Genomic DNA, 23,468 nt, shown 5'->3' on the forward strand with positions numbered 1-23,468 from the left:
GTGTTTGATGTTGACAGAGAGTAGTATAGCAAAATATATTTTACACATGGCAAGATACAAAAGGACCCAGCATTTGAGATCTTTACAAAATCTGCTATGGCTTAAGATTTTGTTTGTAATATGCAAATAAAAACAGTAAATATTTAACTGTGCTGAACAGGATTTTTCTTTTGGCCACACAGTGAAATATATTTTTCCTTAGCACCAGTCAAGCAAGAAACTATAGCCAGTCTGTTTAAAAATAAGGTTACTACTGCATTTTAGCTCATTAAAGCAATAAAGTAATATTTCCCTGTGTGTTTCTGGCCATTTCAGGTTATGTTTGGATTTTTGATTTGGTTTGTTGGCAATCTCTTGGGAAGCTCCTGAAGACAGGAGAATTAATAACTTCTGTGTCAAGCTTTCTGCAGAGCTGTCCTTAACCTCAGTTGTGAAAGTTATAGTTAATGCCAAAGCTCCAAGAAACAGCTGGCTTCAGCAGTTCAGACCTGCCCTTGCTGCAGGAGGCTTCCCAAGGCAGGCCCTTCCTGGAGCAGCAGGTGGCTGCTGGTGTCTCAGCGCTGGTGGCACTCTTGGGGTCCCCGTGCTCGGGGCATGGCTCAGTGTCTCAGCAGGCTGCAGCCCCTTTTCTCTCCAGGCAGGCTCAATCAAGCCAGCTCTGATCTGTGCTGGTGCAGCTCTGTGCAGAGTGACATGCTTCACCTCCTAGCAGGGCTTATTATTTGAGATAGGTCTGATCCTTATGCATTTTTTTCCTCCTGGACTAAATAAACTGGGCTGCACTGAAGAGAAGGCAGAACAGTCTGGAAGGAAGCCAAATGCATTGCCTTATTGCTATTATTATGCTTTCTTGTCTTGTTAACTTTCATGTATTAGTTACCAAACAAGACTCAGTATGGCAGATTGAAGCATGGGTTTCAAATATTAATTCCCTGTTTATTCCCAAGTGTGACCTTTTAGGAATTTATTATATTAGTGCTTTGCATTGGAGTTCGTGTGCGGGTGTTTGTTCTCATTCTTCAGAAAGGAAAAACCAGGGGAGTTTTGCCTAACTGAATTCACTCAGCCCCTTTCTCTGAAACCTTCCTAGATAGTTATATATTCCACCTGAAAACAGGCCTGCTGAGTCCAGTTCTTATGTGGAGTCCTCAAGAAACCAAGGATTAGTGATAAAAGAGGGTTTATTTCCTTACTGTGCATATGCTGCAAATCAGTTAATATACAGCTCTTTACAATGGCTAAGTCACATTTATTTCCAAGCTCTATCCTCACCAAAATGCTTTTGGAATACAAAGACATCTTCTTTGACCCAGTGGGCAAATAGGTGTGTTAGTAGGGTAGAAAGTAATATACCTGTGAGGTGCCCTTTTAACTTAGCCATTTCCACCATCAACCTATAGAGAAAGCAAGCTGAAGATCTAGTCCAGCTCATAAATTTGATGTCTTTTCCCCTCCTTCTTTATTAGTGCCAATGAAATACTGCAGGTCACTCTTGTGGGTCACATCAAAATCCATTTATGTGGGTTTGAGGCTCCCAGGCACACAGGGAAGCCTGTTCTTGCCACACACAGTCTGTTCTTGTCTGCTGCAGGACAGGATGCTGAAGCCAGGTGATGTCACACAAGGAGTCTCCACTTTGTTTTAGGTCTATAGAGATATGGAAATGGTATTAGAGAAGTGTAACTTATATAATTTGGAGTGCATGAGAATTTTCACAAAATTCAGTGCTACATTCTCCTGCCTGACTTTTTTGATTTGGTATGTAGTTAATTTACTAAGGAGGTATCACTTAGAGACTCTTTAGAGTTGCTAAGTACACAAAGTAAATTTATCTCTAAGCAACTATGAAAGATGGAAAGTGCAAGTAAATATTTCCCAGAGCTTTTTAGGTGTCCAAGAATAGAATTTTCCCTGTATGGGAAATCAGATCTTTATTCGGAAGTTAGAATGTGTCATATATTAGATTCTGTAAAGTTGTAGAGAATGGCAAATGTGGTTTATGCTAGCCAATATCTAAACAGCAGGTTTGCTTTGGTAGGTTTGTCTGGAAGGGAAGAATGTTTTATGTTGCTCTAAACGATGTTCTCACAGCTTTGCATTTTGTTCTATTTGTGTATGGAACCATCAAAAGGAAGGTTAAAAAGATGATTTATTCTCCAGGCAATTTTGATTAATCACAAAAAATATTACTAAAAAGCAGGGAAACTCCGAGCAACAAAAGGATTTTCTATTTCTTTTCTAAGCTTACATAAGTTTATAGGAATTTAGAGCACTGAAATGGGGCATTTTTTTGTCCAAGTAGTTCAGATAGCCACATTTGTACTTCCTTAACTCTCTTAAGAGTTAAGCTTCAGAGAGTTAAGCTTCTTCAGCTTCTTCATCTTTTTGTCTTGATGCAATTCACCTACCCCCCAGTTGTGCCATTATACCTGTTTGTGATGTACTGTGAAACAGAAGATAGATGAAGATTAAGAAGAAAATTGTTATGCTGTATTGGAGATGTGCACACCTCAGATATTGCTATGCCAAGTTTGACAAAGTGTGTTTGTGCAGGGCACAACGCACTAGGATGTCAGTCTGTGCCTGAGATCACAAGCTTAATTACAAGTGTGTCCATGTCTCTCAAGCACCCTTTTTCCTGGTGCACAGCGTGGCTGTTGTCCCACCCAGTGCCCTGACACGGCTGTGTGACTGATGGGCAGGCAATGCTCCTGCAGTGGGTACAGTTTTGTGAGTCCTCGTGTGGGAAGGATGGGTTTTAGTGGTGCTCCTGGGAGTGTGGCCCCACTGGATGACACATGTGACAGCAGGGCAGTGTCACAGGTTTCATTCGTGGTCCCCGGTCCTCACTGCTCTTCTCTGTGGTGCTCTCTGGCACATGGGGAGAGCAAGGGCAAGGAACACCACAGTGCAAACCAGCCTGAGTGCACGAGATCTGAGCTGCTGAAATGATCCATAGTGGAATACAGTCACGTGTTGAAGGCTCAGAGAGGGAAGTTTGTCAGATCTAAGAACCACTGCTCCTCATCATTTCAGGATGTCACTGTACAGTACATAATACTGAAGAATCATGAGAAGGGTTCTCAACTGCATCTCTGTGAATCAGTGAAATTATGCCTAGGATGCTTTTTAAACTTTTTTTAATGTGTATTTTTATGGCAGTGTAGCCTGTTTTATATGTGTAAAATTATTAAGAACTTGATTACAATTACATTTCCTGATTAAATTTTTCCTTTAAGAGTAATCAAGGCATCAGAAGAGTTAAAATCATGTTTACAGTGTTCTCATTACTGCAGTTTGTAAATGGGAAGAGGTTAAGAGGAAAGCAGTAAAAGGTGAAAGAACAAAAATGAATGCTTTGGAGTTGAGATAAAGGGACTGTAATTAAGAGTTTCATTAGTGTTCTTGATAGCCAAAAGAAACAGCCTTACTAGCAAACATTTCTTTTTGAACACCTGGCATACACTGAATGTGACTGTAATGAGTTGTAAGTTGTGTGTAGACATTGCCCAGATTTTTGTGTGATGCTGAACTCAAGGGAATGCCAATGCATTTAAATTACACAACCCACTCTGCAAAACACCTCAGTAAAAAGTTTTCAAGATGCATAGGAAAATGGCTACCTGTTCCTTCTCTACTACCTTCTTGCTCTCTTTTCCTTTTTCTTGAGAAACAGTGATTATTTTAGCAAGCAGGAAAGCAGGGTGCATGCCTAATTTAATAGGCTCTCTGAAATTAAGGTCCCAGTAAGCAAATAAGAAGGTGAAGGTTTTAACCTCCCAGGTTAAACCATTCCAGCACGGATCAGTAGTCCTTACAATTTGTTCTTTATTTAGGAGCTTTTTTGAAATGAATTGTTTTAATAAGAGTACTTCTGAGTTTGCAGGTGTTGCCTCATATCTATTACCTCTGAAGTCTTATATTGGAATGCTATAATAGAGTAGGCAAGATGTAATTAGTATGGATTCTGAGCACATTTTCTAAAGGCAGTCCCCACAGCCAGGTTTAAAGGAACTCAAAAAGTAAGATGAAATGAATTGGTGCTGCCTCAGCAGCACTTTTGACAAAGTGGTTTAACCTTTTTTTCAAGTACCTTTCATCACATTCATAATAAAAGTTGTAGCAAGAGAGACTGAACTTTTGCTAAACACATGAAGGTAAGGATCAAGTATACTGTAAAAGTATACTTGAGAGATGTGAACTTCCAGAGAGATGGAAATTCTTCCACTGAGAGATGTGAACTTCCAGAGTTTTTATGTCTGTGGAAACTTGCCACTAAATTTGAAGTAATTATAAAAATGTGACTTCCCTAAGGAAGACTGTATTAATTGGAGGTTGTATTAATGTAATGGTAGGGATAATATGAATATAAATTGTAATTTGTAGGATTTAATTTGTAGTTGGTATGTGGGTTTGCAAAATACTTTTTATTCATGTTACAAAATATAGGAAAAGAATGTGATATTTAGATTGAAAAACCAGCATTAATAGTCCAGTATGTGCAGGGTATGGGATTTTTGTTTGATTTTATCACAGTAAGTGGTAAATTAAGTAATAACTTGAAAAGTTAAGAAGGTAAAACCTCTGGATAGTTGAAACGGGAATTTTCACGTTTAAATGCTTTAACATTGAACAAACTCATCCTAAGAGAAGGCATTCCTCCAGTCAAGACTACAGAAGCAAGCCTATTACAGTTATTAGTGTTTAAAAATTAACAGGCATCCTATCACATTTGAGTGGGTCCAGTAGTTCATGAGTTTTGAAGTCATACTTCCACAACTTTCAGTTTTACCTTCTTGTTATGTAAGATAGATATTTTTCCACCTTGTTAATTCATGTGATCCTTCAATAGTTACTTAAGAGTCCATAAACACATAATGGCAAGCTACCTTTGAGAGATTACCACTCTCTAAGTAAACACATGCTCTGATTTGAGAGACACCAGCTGCTCATGAATGTAATGTTTAACATGGCATGCAAATAGAGGAAGTGTTTCCATGTGAAATTAAATTATATAATAGTGTGAAAGAAGTTTGTGGTCAGATTCTGTAGGGTTTTGAGCTAGGTTTACTGGGAGTGCAGGAGATTAATTTTCATCTAATAACTAGATTGTGGAGAGATTAACTATAGAAAGAGACACTCAATAGGCCAAGCCCAGGTTTGTGTTCCCGTGAATTCAACATCTCCTTGCAAAGGATGGAATCCACCCTGGAGGGAGAAGTTCACTGCAGTGCTAAGAATGCTCCAAAACAGAAACACATCCTTGCATCCCATGTACTGCTCCAGCTCTTTTTATCTGTGCTGATTTTGGATTGGTTTTTGTTTGGTTGGTTAGGTCATGTTTTGGTATTTTGGGTGTTTTTGGTTTTGGTCACATGACTAAACCAGTAGGTGTTGAGAAGTTCTGTTAGCGAGTGAAATACTCTGTGCCCTGATTTCGAGCCTTGTTTTCACAAGGGAAGTGGGCAGATTACAAATTGTGTGGAAGAGAGGAACAATAAAGGGTTCAGCTGTGGAACAGAGTGCTTTGTGGTATGTAATTCTCTACAAGAGGATATTAAATGGCAGCTTGGTTATCTAATCAGGTACATGTCTATGGTGTAAATTGTGTGAGAACAAGTCACTTAACCTGTCTTCACAGCTGGGGAGAGCCACTGGCATGTCAAGGTGAAGTTTATCACATCCTAATACAAACAGCTAAAGAGTATAAATGCCTTTTTCAGGCAGAAAGTCCACATAATATATCACAGATTCAGAGAATATCCTGAACTGGAAGGGACCCACAATGACCATCAAGCCAACTCCTGAGGCCATCAGGGCGCTGATCCCACAACCTGGGTGTTATCAGCACCACGTCAAAACTCCCACTACCAGCCCTGCACCCCAGACATGAGGCCCCCAAAACTGGCAGCCTTTGCTTTTTCCATCCCTCACTGGTGTGATCCACTGGCCTACACAGACTCCTCCAACTGATATTCTTATCTGGCCCAAAATCATGGGCACAGCAGCTGTGAAGCTGCAGACAGTGAGTTTTCTGGGTGAACTGGAAGTCAAGAGGCTAGCACAGTTTCTTTAAAGCAGGGGAACACCTTGATTAGAGACAAACTCCCAAATGCACTGACTTAATGAAGTTTATCAGTGATCAGATAAATATGTATAACAGAACCCTCCCTGCAATGTTCTCTTTTGATATAATTTAGTTGAAAACACTAGTAAACATAGGTCTCCCCATCCCTTTCTTTGTTTTAGGTACAGGGCTCTGGACTGGTCACCTTGGATGTTGCCCTATCTTGTGTGTCTTTTCTGGAATCATGTTTAATTCTCTTACCCTGCATTTAACCCACCCACATGCAGTGCACCGACTACTTCACATTTCAAAAATCTGTTCCACAGAAATATTTTGCCATGGAGAAAGCAAGTTTTGCCAGCATTTCTCTGAGTTTTGGGTGAGCCTGACACTCTGTTTGAGGTCACAAACTGCTGCAAAATCAAAGCTTATGCTTTTGGATCACAAATCCTTCATAAATGGTTCAGCTAAAGTGTAATAAAAGCTTTGGCTTACAAAATCATGGGGAGAGAAAAGAGTTACCTTAATAAAATTAAATATTTTAAAAATCTTATTTGAAATACTTCAATAAATCTGGTTTTCTGGCTTATTCCCAGGAAAATGAGGATTCAGGTATGTTCAGGCTGGTTATCTAAAAGCCAAGATACAAGAAATTATTGAAAATTCTTCATATTTTAAAAATTCCTAGAAGTTTTCTGTAGTAGGTATGAGTCTGAAACACAAGTCTTGATTTCAAAACTTTAAAAGTTCAAAAGATGATGATGATGAAAAAAGAAGAACTTCAGTAGCAATAAGAAGAGGGAGATTTTCTGGGAACTGTGAAAAAAAAGCATAGGAAATGTTAATGTTAATAAAGAAAAGGAAGGGGATAAAGATTACTGTAGAGGTGACTATAATAAAAACAGAAGGTAAATAGAGAACTGAAATAGAACCAAGATGAAATGCAGAGACTCAAGACTGCTACTCTGTTCCATCAGTTTCATGATTGTTTTTTCTTTTATGAGAGCAGGCAGAAGAGAGATGGTCAAACTCCACACAATTAAGGACAAATTTAAGGAAGAAAAAGAAGTCACATAAGTAAAATACTTAGGTTCTATCATTAGAACTGCTTGAATAGTTTGAGTAACTTTGGACATATTAAGCAACTCTTGGTTCTTAGAGACTGTTTTCTGTCATGCTTTATTATCTTCATTGTTGCTAATGATTTATCAAATGATTCTGATAACAATTAACCTCTACAGAAAAGACTTGGAATGTGAAGTCCATTCAGAGGTTTCCTTTTTTAATAACAAGATCATATTTCCTGTTCACCCTGAACCTATCCTGGCTGTATTCTTCCTTACTAAGCCCAAAGATATTATGAGGGCCATCCCTTTGCTGCTGAGGCAGAGGATGGCAGTTTCACTGCAAAAAAAGCAAATAGCTATTAAAAAGGATGCCTTCTCCTTGGGTGTGCAACTTTTTAGCTCCTGATATTAGGAAGCATCCACTAAAGTAATCAATGTCTGTGGGAACTGTAGGGTTTTTCATATATGAACTGTTACCAACCTGTTTCTCAATTTAAGCATTTAGAAATAGCTATGTTAAGGAAAATCCAGTGGCTGGCTCATATTTCATTAATATGCTGAGTCTTGTGCCGTTCAGCATCATTACATTAGGTTTGTCCCTGGCTTGATTTCACTTCCTGCACAAAATGACAGCAAGGATGTGTTGGGACCAGCCCTATGTACTTTTTTACAATAGGTCATGAGTGTTCCAACAAATAGCATTGTGTGTCTATTGGACTTCATTGCTTTGTTTACGCCTTTGAAAGAAATTACTAAACATTTTTTAATTAGGATAATTACAGCCTGAAAAGTTCTTTGTCTGCTCCATGCCATATATTATTTTGAGGTGAAGGGCAGAGGAGAGCAGAAGGGGAACTCATTAAAAGTCTGATTAAAATTCCATGTTGACACACCTGCAAAGAAATATATCTGATGAAATCCTACAACCTTTAAAGCAATGGGAACCCTGGAATGAATTTCAGTAGAGCTGGAATTTTACCCTGTTTGCAGGAGAAGACGTGCTGGGCCCAGTTCTACACCTGGGTTTTTTGGGAAGGAGTAGAATTGGGAAACAGCAAGGGTACCAGCACCATTACAGGCTGCAGTACTGGTAGAAATGGGAAACAGCTTAAATCAGCTTGGAGATCTGGATATTTAATCATGCAAACCCCTCTGTTAAGGCCAAATTTACAGATGGTCAACATGACTCCTGCATACATAATGAGACCACAAGTGATCTGACTGGGTTGTCTCAAAGAAATGCCAAAAAACTTTTTATGCCAGAATTTCACATGTTCTCTCAAAATACTTCAAGACTTATAGGAAGGTGATTTTATCACAGTTAGAAAATTTTTCTCTAAAACTGTTGCTGGCACTGTTTTTCACATTAGTCCTCTTTCTGCAAATACTTGAGCTGATATTTTAATACCAGGGATTTGCTTTTGTGACTCCATTTATGAGAAGGAAAGAACTAGTTAGTGTGAGAATAATTTAAAAATCACCTGCAATAGATTTTCCATACATAAGAGCATCTTGATTTTAAGGTCAGAATCCTCTTAGTCAGGAAGTAAATGCTATTATCAAATTAAAGAGTTGTAAGAATCTCCCATTTCCTGACACAGCAGGCAGTCAATTTCGAGCCCTTGAGTGGCTGGTCCCTTCATCTGTCACTGTTCCAAGTCTGAACAGCATTGTTCACTCTGTTCCTGAGGTCAGGGAAATTTGCAGGGGAGGAAGAAGGAAACATTTTTTGGAAGGATTTTAATTAATGAATTTATTTATTTATTTATTTATTTTGCAAAACCTCAAAGGCCTGGAACGGCAATAGGTTGCCCAACAGAGAGTGATAAACCATCAAAATCACAGCAGGTGCCATCAAAATTGGATTGTATGTGTCTTTGTATGAAAAACGAGCTTACAGAGAGCAGGTCATCTTAGAATCCCAGACAGTATTGCCCTGATAGTGCTTCATGTGCCCTCCAGTGTGGAAGCTGTAGGGTTTCTGTGGGTGCAGAGACATGCAGACAGCTGAGTTCCTGCCTGCCCCTTGGCTGCCTGTAGGATGAGACCCCAAACCAGGATACCCCTTCCAGATCACAGCCTAAAGATCCCTCTCAGAAGCTCAGGTTCTGAGAGATCATGCACCTTTTTTCCCCTAAGAAGCTGCACTGAAAGGAAAATGAAAGGTGCATGAGAACGGTGGAGCTGATTTTGTCTGGCACTGGGTGCCTCAGTCAGCTTCCTTGGCTGCAGGGGATCCCTGCCTTGGGAGCAGGAAGGTGTGCACAGGCAGGATGGTGCTGCTGGGCAGGGAGCTCCTGGCACAGTCAGGGATCCCCACTCACTGCATGGCAAACTGCCCTGAGATTGTATCCCCTGGGTGCCACCAGGCACAGAAGCTCATCCCGCCTGTGTTTTGGGGAACAGTCTGCTGAAAGCACACCCACCACAGTGGTAGTGCTGTCACTGCATTGGCTCACAGATGTAGGTCAGGTAAGGCTTGAAGGCAGAATTAATATTTTTTGTTAGAGCAACTCTAAAAGTAGAAAAACTAGAAAACCTTCAGGCACATGAGCCATTCTCCTTGTCTCCACTTCCATGAATTTCTGTGGTTTACATGGATCATCAATTTCAGTGCTAAATACTGCTCTCAAGAAAATTTCTGCCTGCCAGTGGGACACGAGTCTCCTTTTCTCCTTTCTGTGTCTCATATGAGAGTGAAATGGTATTTTCTGCTTTTATCCCTGGCTAAAGATTCATTTTTAACTTAGTAATGAGTTCTAAATAACTTACAGCTCAAGCAGTGGAACTTGGTTCCAAACCTTTTGCAAACCATGAGCATTCCTGGCTAGGAATGCTTGTCAAACCTTTTTTAATGAACCTGCCTGAAGTATATATTTCTCTGGGCTTTGAAGAGCTCAGAAACAGAGTTTGCTTTTTGCTTTCCCTAACTTCAGCAGCAAGTGCATTTGTCATTACTTGAGAGAACCCTTGAGCAGTTATGTCTTGGACTGACATTGTGTGAAGGTACATTCCTTGCTTTTATGGAGATTAACTATTCAGACAAATATTGGTTCTTGAGATCTTGCAGCTTGTGACTGCTTTCTGGAATAGAATGATATGTTTTCTCTTATCATCATTTCTGATTACATAAACAAATGACATAAAAAAACTTCTGTGGGATTTTTGTTTTTTTTACAACTGCTGTCCAACCTGTCTGTAGGTCTGTAGACAATTGTACACTATGTTCCCATCAAATCTGCAGCTTGAGTTTCTTGGATATTGAAAATACTGATTCTTAAAAAAAAATTGTTAACAGGATATTTCCAAGTTCCCAGAAAAAGATTATACTCTGCTCGGTGAAGGTGGAATCATTCTGAGTGGAGGTCAACGAGCACGGATCTCACTGGCAAGGTGAGTATTTTGCTCTTCAAGCAGTGTACTGTTTCACAGATATGGAATGTATTATGACTAAGCATTTAAATACACGTGGACTATGTCCTGCTAAATAAATATCTTCCGGATATACCAGGAATGTGACTTTACTATCAGAAATCTGAGTTCTGCTATGCAATTTTGTTTATGATACCCCTGCATATTAATTTACTGAATTTTAAAAGGTTGATGTCAAACAAATGCTATGGCTTAGCTTAAGATAAATCTTTCCCTCCCTGATGCAAGATTTGGAAATTCTGACCTCTAAGTGTAGCTTTTTATGTACTGCAGAAACCCAAAGAAAGATAAAAATAAATATTCCAGACCTTTCCTTGCTATGACATTTCTTCAAAGTGTTTTATATGTTGATCAATGACATACTGCCTGTCTGCAGGTAAATGGAGGGAAAAAAGAAAGCAGCCATGTTCCAAAACATTTTGTGCCAACACTCTGGGCTTCTCTCTGTCATAAGAAAAAGAAAAAAGTGGAAAGCAGTGACTAGTTAGTATGTATGAATAACTGCCTTGTCTGTTTGACCTTCCAATGTTAGTAAGTAATTCTGAAGGTCTACGGAACAATAATGTAGGTGTTTGTCTTATAAATTAGCTATGTGTTTCAGCAGAATCACTTAGCTATTGTGAGAAATCCAGTAATGACAGCTCAGATGTGTAAATGGCCCCATTTATTTCTGTGCCAAGTGCAAATTGTGTTGATTACCATGCCCAGAAACACTGCGTAGAAGTAAAATCACATTATAGCGATCAGTACTGGCATCCCATGAAAGATGTGCACATCTGAGCCAGGCTAAAAGATGAGATCATTAAAATGGAGAATCTTTCAGAGTGGGTTTGTGAGACTGAAGAGGCATATGGGTGGTTCTGGTTTATGCAGTAAGGGGAAAGAGAAGGGGAAGATCAGGCAAAGCTTTCAAAGCATGTAATCTCACTAAGATTTTCATTTAAAATTTAACATATACTCGGACTGTTTCCTAGATGTTATGGATAATCACGTCTGTCACTTTTTGGATGGTCACAGCTTGTTTCCTGGAGGCTCACAGAACTTAGGTATTTATTGTCAGCTGTAGAACAGTAATTTTTAAAACAATTACATGTGACTATCAAAGATTTTGTTTGGGCTCCAGTCCAAGTTCAGTGTGCTACAAGGTGTGTGTGTATTGCAGACAAAGCTCTGAAAAGTTAGGGGTGTAAATTTAGGTTTACAGCCCTGAGTTGTACCCAGGTAACAAACTGGTGATAAACTGGACATTATGTTCTTGGACTGGCTGCATAAACCTATCTGGTGTAGTCTGTGCAAGGCCAAGTGAAATTAGAATCTGAGACAGAAGTGACATCAACCAGCCATCGTGAGAAGGTGGAGATTGCATGAGCCTGTCTTTCTTATAGAGCACTGCCAATGCCTGCCCCTGCAAACGGGGGAAAGAAAGGACCAAGGGGACGACACAGTGCATGTCCTGGGCTAGAGTCTGCTTGCTGGCCTGGTACGCTAAAGCCAGCAGCTTTGTAGCTACTAAGTGCAACACACAAATTATATCAATAAAACCCTGCAAAGCACAAACAGCAGTGTGAAGTTTTGTTGCTGTGCAGCCACTACATCATAAAAATGTAAAATATGAAGTCCTTAGTGTTGGAGGATTTTTCAATAAAGTTGCTGGTTTTGTTAACATAATGAGCTAATACTGAGGGCTTTTTCTCTTGGTGGTTAAATATTTTCACACTGAATATCATGCTTTAAAAAATACATAAATGCAGCTGGCTGGATTTCTTTATTAATTATACTTTGATTGATATCACATTATCACATAATGATTTTCATTCTCACAGAGGAAGGCAGGGGGTCTTTTTGAACTTCTATTCAAATTTTTTTTAAAGAACCCTCTTAACCAGAGCTTTAGGTCTCAGTGAGCCATGTCCAGGTACATACAGCTTAAGGTCCTATTTGATGTCTTCAACCCAAAAATTGTACAGTCCCTTTGCAAATGATGTTTGCAAGACCATGCCTAATTAATACACTTTTATTTGCTCACTTTGTTCTAAGTACCTTTGAAATTAAGTGCTGAGACATAAGTATTTTCACATGTTTATTCACACATATGCAATATTCCCTCAGGCACCACTAGATGTTACAGTAGACCTTAAATTCCCATTGAAATGGTCAATGTGCACCAATGAGGACTGTCAGATTCAGGCCATAAACAGATTTCTTTTTACACAGAGTAACCTGTGTAAAAGACAGCTTTGTTTCATTGCACCAAAACTAATGCAAAACTGACTTAATTTGTAATGTGGTCTGCAGCAAGAAAAGACTTAATTAAAAATGTCTTATAAATATATTTAATGTTAAACTTCAGTTCTATATGGATGCTGTAGAAAGTCTATCAAGTAAAAGATTTGAGGAATTCTTCTTAAGTTATATTTAATTTATAAGAGATATGAAAGTTAATGTCATTTACATTTTTTTCTGTTCAGGGCAGTGTACAAAGATGCTGATTTGTATCTCCTGGATTCTCCCTTTGGACACTTAGACATTTTTACAGAAAAAGAGATATTTGAAAGGTATTGTATGTTTTGATACACTGTATTTCAGAATCTCACCAATCAGTGCAAAGTAAAATGAAGGGGTTTTATTAGCAGTACAAAAATACTGGAGTGATCCAAATTATGCCTGTTGGGATGTTAATTTTTAGGGTTTCTCATAGAATTATGTTTTAGTATTATGTACATATTTTGAGTATTTTTTGTTAGTAGTAGGACAATGCACTGCGTGGGGAACAAGCCTGGGCCAGGTGTGAGCATTACTGCTCCCTCTTCCACCTTAACATATTGAGCCTGCTGTAATCTCGTGCTCCCAGTGCATGTGGCTTTATATCTGACATGCCTTTGTACCAGAAAGGCTTTCACTTTAAAACAATTACCTGCCTTGTAAGTATAATTTTTTACAAAAAGCTATATTTTGACCTGTTTTTCTAATCACTGAACGTTGAATCACCTGAAACTGCCTGCTGATGGTTGGCACAGGTTGGCCCAAGTCAGAGACTTTTTGCTTGTCCTTTTGATGAAATCAGTAAGGACACACACTGTCATCCACTAGCTTTTCAGCCTCTGTAATTTTGAAGTTTTGAAATTGGAGTAATACTCCTAAGTCTCAGATCAGCAGATCTGAGTAACCCTAAGATGAAAAGAAATACTTCATGATGAAGTGTGCCTTTTGGGTTGACCCGAACATGATAAAATTTTACCTCGTTTTTGGTTCCTGCAATAAAGTACTCACCCTTTAAACATCTCAGCTTTACCACTTCCTTTGTAGTTTGAGGTAGCACCCAAGACTGCTCACACTGGGAGAAGGGCAGGTAAAAGCAAATTGAAAGGGATAAAATCATCATTTATTCATGAGAACAAAAAAGTCTAAATGTTCACACTTCCATCTTTTACAGCTGTGTATGCAAGTTGATGGCGAATAAAACAAGGATCTTGGTTACTTCAAAATTGGAACACTTAAAGATTGCTGACAAAATATTAATCTTACATGAAGGGAGCTGCTATTTCTATGGAACATTTTCTGAACTTCAGGGTCAACGGCCAGACTTCAGCTCAGAGCTGATGGGATTTGACTCTTTTGATCAGTTCAGCGCAGAGAGAAGAAATTCAATCCTTACTGAGACTCTCCGACGATTTTCCATTGAAGGAGAAGGCGTGGGATCGCGCAATGAAATAAAGAAGCAATCTTTTAAACAAAAATCAGATTTGAACGACAAGAGGAGGAACTCTGTGATTATTAACCCCCTTAATGCAAATAGGAAGTTCTCAGTGGTGCAGAAGAACGGGGTGCAGGTCAATGGGATAGAGGACGGGCACAGTGACCCGCTGGACAGGAGGGTCTCGCTGGTGCCCGACGTGGAGCAGGGCGACGTGGCTCTGCTGAGGAGTGGGATGCTCAGGCCTGACCATCTGCTGCAGGGGCACAGGAGGCAGTCGGTGCTCAACCTCATGACGAGCACCTCTGTCAGCTACGGACCAAACTTCCCCAAGAAGGGAAGTACAACCTTTCGGAAAATGTCCATGGTGCCTCAGACAAACCTGTCTGCTGAGATGGATATCTACACCAGGCGGGTGTCGCGAGACAGCGTCCTGGACATAAGTGATGAAATCAATGAAGAGGATCTGAAGGTGTGCGTTGATTTGAATTCACCTTGGCTTCGGTTATGGTGATGGTTTAGTGTATTATACTCCTCATCTATTTCTCTACTGGACTATTTCCTTCCTAATGCAGCATTTCTCTGCAGAATATGTGTTTTGAATACCTGTGAAAATTTTTAAACTCAAGTATCATCTCAAAACCCTTGAAATCCTCAAAAATTGTATTGCCTTATTTTTTTCATTCATTTTTCAGTGCTAAGTGTAGGGAATTTCAATACAGAATTTACATCTCTTGCACTTTACCTTTCAGATTACTTAGGATAAAATAAAATTTGAAACCATAACTTGAAAAAACATTGTTTTAAATCATTTAGGTAAAATTCACCTTTGAAACATTAAGGCTCATGGAAAAAATAAAATACATTTGAAGTACTAGCACAGTTTTTAAAACTGGAATTTGATCAAATTTGATAAATTTGTCAGACTGCTTAATTCTTGTGTCCTGATGCAAATAATGAATGGAGGAGGAAGTCTGATTTTACTCTGGTTTTATGGATGTGCAAAAAAACCCAGAAAGTTGAGTTTTATACCAAAAACTGGAAAAAAATTCATTTTTTTCTGATTGCTTCAATTGGTCATGATGGATGACTTTCATTTTCAAAACAGACAGCTGATTTTCTCAGGATAGGAAAATTTTCTGGGGAAGTTTCCTAGGTGGAAACAGATGTCCAAGGAAAATTTAAATTCAATATTTGCTGAAGCACTGCCCATTTTTTCTTTTGAGCTCAACAGAAAAAAAGAAAAGCTCAAAGTGCTTACAAATTTACTCTAATATCACAATAATAATTCTCCATTAAAAGAAAATAGCTATTGATTAATAGTTTCTGATTCTGGTAGTGCTAGACAAATCTCAGCTTCTGTCATTGTTGTCTGAAAATTTCAAACAATCTCTTGATTGTGTTTTTATATCAGAGGTGACTCAACAGGTCAGTACCTTCCTCTTTGCCACTATCAGCCAATTTAATGCTTCAGCTCAATTATTTGCAGCGAGTTAGCAGAAAGAACAATAGCATTCTTGTGTCAGAAATTGTCATACAGAGATATTATTAGCATTCTTACTTTACTGTTTTTTTGACAGGAGTGCTTCAGTGATGATGCTGAAAGCATGGGTACTGTTACTACATGGAATACCTACTTCAGATACGTTACTATCCACAAAAACTTGATTTTTGTTCTGATTTTGTGTGTGATTGTCTTCTTAGCTGAGGTAAGAAAATCTGTGCTTGGTGTCATGTTGCAACAAATGATGTTTGTTCAAATTGGTCTTTGTGAAAATGGATAAAGCATCAAGACATAAGTTCTTGTATGTACCACTTATTGAAAACTGCTGCTAAATTAAATTGTAGTGACTTTTCTACTGCTTAGATGAACACTTCTTCATCAAAGTTAGTGGTTAGTGCACAGCAGCAGAAGACCCATCTTCTCAAATTACCCAGGTTATTTTCTCTATGTGATACCACCAATAAGAATTATTACCTTATGCAAGTCTTTTGTTCACAGGTGAATAATCTTCCATTTTTCATTAAAATTACCTTTGAATAGCCTTAGGCAGTTAAGAACAATAATTGCCATAATTTTTTTTTATCAGCACAAACATAAATTCTGGAAAATTGCTTTGAAAAATGAGTTACTAGCTTTGCTCCTAGTGAAAGAAGAGTGGTGAGTAAGGCAGAGTGCTGAATGCCTGTGGGGGCAGTGGAAGATGGAAGGGGTGGTCCTGCAGCATGCAGAGAAGACTTTTTCCAAGGATGGTGTAAAACACCAGAACAAGTACTGAAGAACATCTGGCTCATTTGACTGTTTTTCATGTATCAGAAATTGCCTGCTTTTTGTCTTGTCTCTCAATTTAGAAAAACTTTAGGCATATAGAACCTCTTAATGTTCTCTTCTACAGTAAATATCCTAAATCAAGTATTTTTTAAAGTGAAGGAAGATGTTTCATAGGGAGAAATCAATGAGACTGTATTCACATGTCAACTTACAAAATACTGTGCCAATTTCTCTTGGCATTTTTCAACATGAACTGAATGAAGAGAAGAATCCATTAGGAATACAGGATTATTTTCTGACTGATTATCAGCAAAGGATTTTTAGCAATTCTGTGGTGAGATTCAAACTTCTAGTATCATCATAGCTGGAGAAAGATGTGACTGATCTGATCTGTATTCTGAATTTACACCAATAATATATTGCAGGTGATTTAAGTTACTTCTCTTGGACCAGGAATAAATCCTGGAGCTTAAATCTAGTTTAACATCTTAACTTTTAAACCAACTCCATCAGCAAGGCTGTACTTAGAGGTATAGCTCCTCTTGTAAATTTTGTTTTCATGGTTGTGGAAAATGGCTGTGTAAAGAACAGCAAAGCTGAAAGTGAGCTTTAGAGGCAAAGGAAATTTAAATTTTAAGATACATCAGATTTATTCCTGTACATTCAGCATATATTTCTAAATGCTTATTACACATTTTTGCTTTTATTTTAGACTAAATAATTTTAAATGGTTTTGAAAACCTTATCTTCTAACTGAAAAAAATAATCTTATGACAAAGAATGTTTCCATACAATTTAAAGTTTCCAGTGTGACTATCATTGGTAAATGAATGGGCTGGAAAATAGCTGCAGCCCAGTCTTGAGCAAACCTCTGTGTGTGAGCTGAAATACCATTCCAAGTGTTTGTGTGTCCTCTGCTATCGTTTGTACCCTTCCAACTTGAGATAACAAAGACAGTCTAGTGATGAACATCCAAGTAAATGGAAAGTGGTGGTTCAGATCTGGGTGGGAGTACTTTGAAAATTCTAGAGATGATACTTTAAATTTGAAAGGATTGCTTTGGAATAGATTGCTTTTGAATGGATTGTTGCAGATTCCAAGGTGAGTTCACATGGTCACCCTAAATAGGGCATCAACTGTACTTATTTCCTAGGTTTGTGTGGTGTGTGTTGTGTAGCCCACTTAAGCAGCTCAAAACTGTGTCTCATGGATGTAATACCCAGAGACTAGGGCTGCTGAACTGCAAGAAGAGCACTTTTGTAAGGAAACACAGAGAAAGGTTTTGTGAAACTATTCTGTGACATTATTACCTACCATCATCTTCCCAGCTGAAAAAACTCCTCTGTTGTGAGGAGTCAAGATGAGAACAGAATTCTGTTGGGAGATGTAAAAATATTATTGTGAAAGAAGCCTGATTCTTACAAATACCTAAATTCAGGACCATCATGGTCAATCTTGAGTAAGACCTGCAGAAGTTGGTGGCTCCTATAGAGAAGACTTCAGTTGTGTGTATCAGTTGGGGTATTACCACAATATATTTCTGTACCAGTGACATAAAAATGTATGGGAAGAAAATGTAAGAACTGTTTCAACCCTTAGAAAAATTATCATAGTCAGGAACAGAGCAAACTAAAATCTACCAGACTAGATTAAGATCTCCAGTATCTTGGTAGACAGACAAGAATATATCACAGGCTAAATTCTTGTTGAGCACTGAACCATGTCCCAATAAAAAAGGTTTAATCCTACATTTAAAAAATATTACAATAGCTTATGTGGAAAATTATGTAAAACCTAAAGCAGCAAAGCAATATCAGTCAAATGAATATACCAAATGTAGATATCAGCTAGCAAGAACAACAATGCAAAAATAATAAAGGTATGACATTCATATGTGAATAGATGCCTTTGAAGATACTGAGAGACTTACTCTTCCAGGGCCATAAACGATATTAATCTTTAAAACTTAAAGGGCATACAGTTATCAGTAGGAAGACATTAGCAAGCCTTTGTTAATATTATGGTAAAAAAGAACTCAAGAGTTTCCAGAATTCAAGAATCTCTGGGGCACTTGAGAGCCTGATTGTAATACAAGTCTAAATGTAGCTTCCCTGGTGGGATGCACTAAATTGTTTCCGTGGAGAGAGAAGCAGATATTACAAGGTTTTTACTTTAAGTAGGTTTGACTTCCACCCATTTGTAATGTTCCCTCTAAAAACAGGTATAAAGTCAATGAAAAAATATATGAGAGAAAGATTACATAAAGTGATAAACCAAAATCTGACTCTGTTTTCTTTGGTCACAGGTAGCTGCTTCTCTTGCTGGGGTATGGTTTCTTCAAAAGTAAGTAGTGGAGATAATTTTTTGAGAAACTGGGGTAACCATTATTTTATTTTTTTTCTTTAAAGAATGAATAAATTCTGCCAGAATTCTATGTGGATAGTCACTATCTTATAGTCAACAAAATGGTTCATAGATGGATGATTTAAATGCATTGTGTAGGTGGTATCTGGTACTTCTTTAAGTGCTAACAGTTGAATGGTTTATGCCTTGTTATGGAGTACACAACACTGTATGCAAGATTTTCCTGGGTCAGCTCACTCTGGGGATGCAGGGACCTGATTATCTTCAGTATACCTTCATGATTCAGAGGTCTGGTAAGACTTGCTTAGGAACATTTCCAGGGAGCAGTTTCTGTAAGACCCCCATTTGTAAAATTTCTACAGCTCATCTATGAAGAATTCCCAGAAGTTATAGGATCAGCAGTTGTAGGTTAAAATGTACTGAGCAGCAGAAAAGCCAGTGGCTTTTCCTGGGTTAATGCTTTTAAGCCCTGTTTTTGTCCTGCAGCAATGACTGTGTGTGAGTATAGAAGCATATGGTGACATAGCTCTCACTGGAGGTGGAGTGATTTATGTTGATTCCAATTTCCATTGTCACTAAGGGCTTTGATTTTTATGGCATACCTAAAGAATTTTACTTCTGTAGTAATTCAGTTTTTTCAGGACTTAAACTAATTTTTCTGTTTAAAAGAACTGGGTGTATTTCCTAGATTAAGTTAGGTTTGTCAGTGATTAAATAGGCAGCAAATTTGCAAGAGACTACCAGAGCACTTAATAATTTATATTTCATACGTTTATGACAGTATTTTAAAAATGACTGGAAATATCTATAGCCATTAGCATAGTTTTAAAACAAATGGACACTGGAGTACTGTTTGGTTTTGTTTAGTAAATAAAAGAGAAAGAGCACACAATTCCCAGTAATGCATGTATTTGTCATTTCCATCACACAGGACAGCTTTGAAGGCAAATTCAACCCAGGCAGAAAACAGCACCTCTGACAAACCTCCTGTGATTGTCACTGTCACTAGCAGCTACTACATCGTTTACATCTACGTGGGTGTGGCAGATACTCTGCTTGCCATGGGAATCTTCAGAGGTTTGCCCCTTGTGCACACACTTATAACAGTGTCTAAAACTCTTCATCAGAAGATGGTGCATGCAGTTCTTCATGCACCTATGTCAACCTTCAACTCTTGGAAAGCAGGTAACTGAAATGGGAGGTGATTGACTCACTTATGCATTTAATTTCAATTTAATGGTTTTCATCCTGTTAAAGGACAATGTTACCTTCCATTTACATTTTCAGTCAAGCGGAATGTTAGAAGTTTGCCACATAAGGTAATTTGTGAATCTTTTAATGAAGCTTGATTGCACTTAAGTGTGACATATTTCAGTTGTCAATTCTGATTCTGAAATATCACCCTGTAAGAAAGAAATTTGGAGAAAATAAACCATTAACTGTTCTAGGCAATAGAAGTAGAATAACTTCTAAAGAATAGACTTTGTCAAAAAATGCAATAGAAAACATATTGTCAGCTATGTCATGAGTGACAAGGAATCAGATGTGGATGATAAATAGTGCCTTTTTTATGAATAGTCCTACTAAAATGGCATAAAACATCAGTTAGTGTGAATGATGGTATGCATATTCAATTTGGGAGTTGATATAAAGCTCATTATATAACTGGTGCAACAAGTTCCATCTCCCATTTAACATGAAATTCCTATATCATGTGTTTCTTACTGATAAGTACTAGATCACAGGATACACTGCCAAATGATGACACAACAATGAGCTTCTCTTTAATTTTCCCTTGTATTCTTAACTTTGTTGTTACATAATCTTTAATACAGTAATTCTACTCAAAAATTAAGAAACAGGTTACAAACCCAGGTAAATGCTGATGCGCAAATTACGTGTGCATCATCAGGGCCTGCTGAATAAGGGGTACCTTATGCTTTGTGCCTCCATTTCTGCCCTTTTTAGTTGTTTCTTTTTTAAAATTACATTTTCCTGGTTTTTTTTACCAAGAGCTGAAACAGAGGTTGTGCAGCCAAATTCCTCCAGGGAGACAGAAGATGTAGCTCCACTAAACTGTCATGGAATTGCTTATACTTAAAAAAAAATCCTGTATTTAATATTTCGCATTCAGAAAAAGTTGTAACTTTTGTTAAAGTAGTAAATGTGGGATTTGGAGGGAGTATTAAAATGTGTGACTTTTTTTTTCCTTAATCCATAGGTGGTATGCTTAACAGATTCTCAAAAGATACGGCCATACTGGATGACATACTTCCACTTACAGTATTTGACTTCATTCAGGTTTGTAGAATTAAAGTTGTAACTTTTGCTGTCTTATGATATATATCAGCTATATATCTTGCAAAGGAAATCATATGATTTTTTTTTTCAATCTATGTATCTATGTAGCTGCTTATCCTGCAGTTCAACTGTATTGCATCATTTTGAGTGCTTGCCTCTGTGTGTAATTACCTCCACTGTTTATGCAAACCACTCTTACTACTTGGGCTCAGAAATATTTTTGCCCTGCAGACCCCTACAGGACAAGTATCCCTGCTGCCCAGATTCAACTGTAAGTCATAAAGGGCATTCCTTAGTTTTTTCTGTTATCTTGGGTCAAGTTAACTGTTTTTTTAATGCTATTCCTTTATTGTATTCAGTCACTTTCATAACTTCCCCTCCTTAAGCTCTTCTGCTCCCAGTTTGCTAGCATCACTCTTAGTTTACTTCTCTTCTCTTGAATATATTCTTGACTTTTCTGTTCCTTTGTCTTCTATGGAAATGTCAGCTTTTCCTTAGAGAGAACTTGTTCCTAAAACATTTTAAAAACAGAAGCAAATCTTTCCTGGTGCTCCTGTTCCTCTCAACATTATTAAGGTGATATACAGGTCCAACTTAATCAACCTGAACACTCTGCTGTACAGATTGCCTGTCTCCATCTCTCCATCTGTGAATTTGCCTGCTTTATAGTCCCTACCAACATGACTATCTGATGAAGACAGAATTTCTTTCCCTATATCTTTGTAAGGAATTGATAACTTTGACTCATGACTTCAGAGGGGCCAGTGCAGCTTGACATGAAGAGGTTCAAGTATATTACAGCTTTACTTCATGTCCTGCTGAGGTCATGAGGACTTGCTGAATGAGCAAACATGGACATTGGGACTCTCTGAATCACCAGTATAATCTTCAGTGTGAACAGCAGTCACTACTGTCTTTTCTGATACGACCGTTTTGTTTCAGATATTTTGGATCTACCATGGGGGTGTCATTCCAGAAGCATGTTAATTAGTCTGTGTCTACATTTCAAACTTTCTACAAGAAACTGCCTAGTTTTTCATGTTTTCAAGAATAAGGAAAATCTCAGTATTTTCTATTCTGATGCCTTGCAGAGGTTTAGCTATACCCTATTGTCCCACAGATTCACCTCTCTCTCCTCTGTCTCAGCTGCAGAGGCTTCTAGACATGCATGATAAGCTGCCCTGTCTTTCCAGGTTCCTCTGCTGAATATCATTGAACCTACCCATTGTCTTGAATAATTTTTACAGTTATTCCTTCACAACCAATTTCTTCTGGTCCTCCATAGGTTCAGACTTCCATGGACTCTGCTAAGGAGCAAAGATTCCTCTGAAAGATACAGAGAAGTTATAGATAGGACTTTTCCCTTCTGATAATTGTTGAAGAGCCAGAGAGTGTGGAAGGGATATGTGGACCTAGAACCTGGAACCCCTCCAACCCCTCTGTTCAAAGTAGGTTCAGCTAGAGAAGATTGCTCAAGGCCAAGCTGAGTTTTGGATAACTCTGAGTAACACATTCCAGTATTTGACGTTCCCCATGCTAAAAGTGCTTTTTCTTATGTTTAAATGGAATTTTGTGCATTTCAGCTTGTGCCCATTGCCTCTTATCTTCCCACTGTGTGCCATTTAAAAGAATTTGGTTCAAGCACGTATGGTCCACCAGAAATACCTACTATTATTTATATAAATAGAATATATTTTAATTATATAAATAATAACAAACTGTATATATGGAGCCATTTATAACTTATATAAGTATAATGAATACCAGTATATAGTCATACAAAGTGATGAGATCCCCCTAAGCTTTGTCTTAAGGTTAAACCCAGTTCTATCAGCCAGTCCTCATTTCTTGAAGATCCTTCCTGTGAGATGCTGCTAGCACATATGCTTGTCCCTAAGGTTTAATATAGTCTCACCCAAAAGTTCATAGTGAACTCACTGAACATTCATGCCTGTGATCAGGACTGGTTTCCCCTAAATGATAAACTCCTGCTGGTCAATCAAACTGGCTGTTGCAGTTATTGCCACCCTGAACATTTGCTGAGTTGCCTTGTCTACTACCATCTGCATTTTCCAAACTGGGAAACAGTGGGACATGTATCCCCATCTGACCTCTGTCTCTGGGCTGAAAGCTCAGCATCTGAGGCATTGAACTGTGCTGCATGAGCCCTCTGCTGCCATTCCTCAACTATATGCCAATACAGTTGTCTTGTGGTTTAGATTTTTGCTTCTGCCTTTTTAGAGAAAATATTATCTTCTGTCTGACTTTAGG

At 38.2% G+C, this 23,468-nt stretch overlaps 1 protein-coding gene across 1 annotated transcript in view; it reads left to right on the top strand.

Annotated features, from left to right (window-relative positions):
• The window catches only part of CFTR (CF transmembrane conductance regulator), an 88,389-nt gene that overhangs the window by 34,315 nt on the left and 30,606 nt on the right, over positions 1-23,468 (top strand). The window contains exons 12-18 of the mRNA XM_063155325.1: positions 10,433-10,527; positions 13,035-13,121; positions 14,000-14,732; positions 15,841-15,969; positions 18,838-18,875; positions 19,828-20,081; positions 21,118-21,197. Coding sequence (XP_063011395.1) covers positions 10,433-10,527; positions 13,035-13,121; positions 14,000-14,732; positions 15,841-15,969; positions 18,838-18,875; positions 19,828-20,081; positions 21,118-21,197 — 1,416 coding nt within the window. The remainder of the gene's footprint in view (positions 1-10,432; positions 10,528-13,034; positions 13,122-13,999; positions 14,733-15,840; positions 15,970-18,837; positions 18,876-19,827; positions 20,082-21,117; positions 21,198-23,468) is intronic.

This window comes from Melospiza melodia, chromosome 4, assembly GCF_035770615.1.
Source record: "Melospiza melodia melodia isolate bMelMel2 chromosome 4, bMelMel2.pri, whole genome shotgun sequence".
NCBI lineage: Eukaryota > Metazoa > Chordata > Aves > Passeriformes > Passerellidae > Melospiza > Melospiza melodia.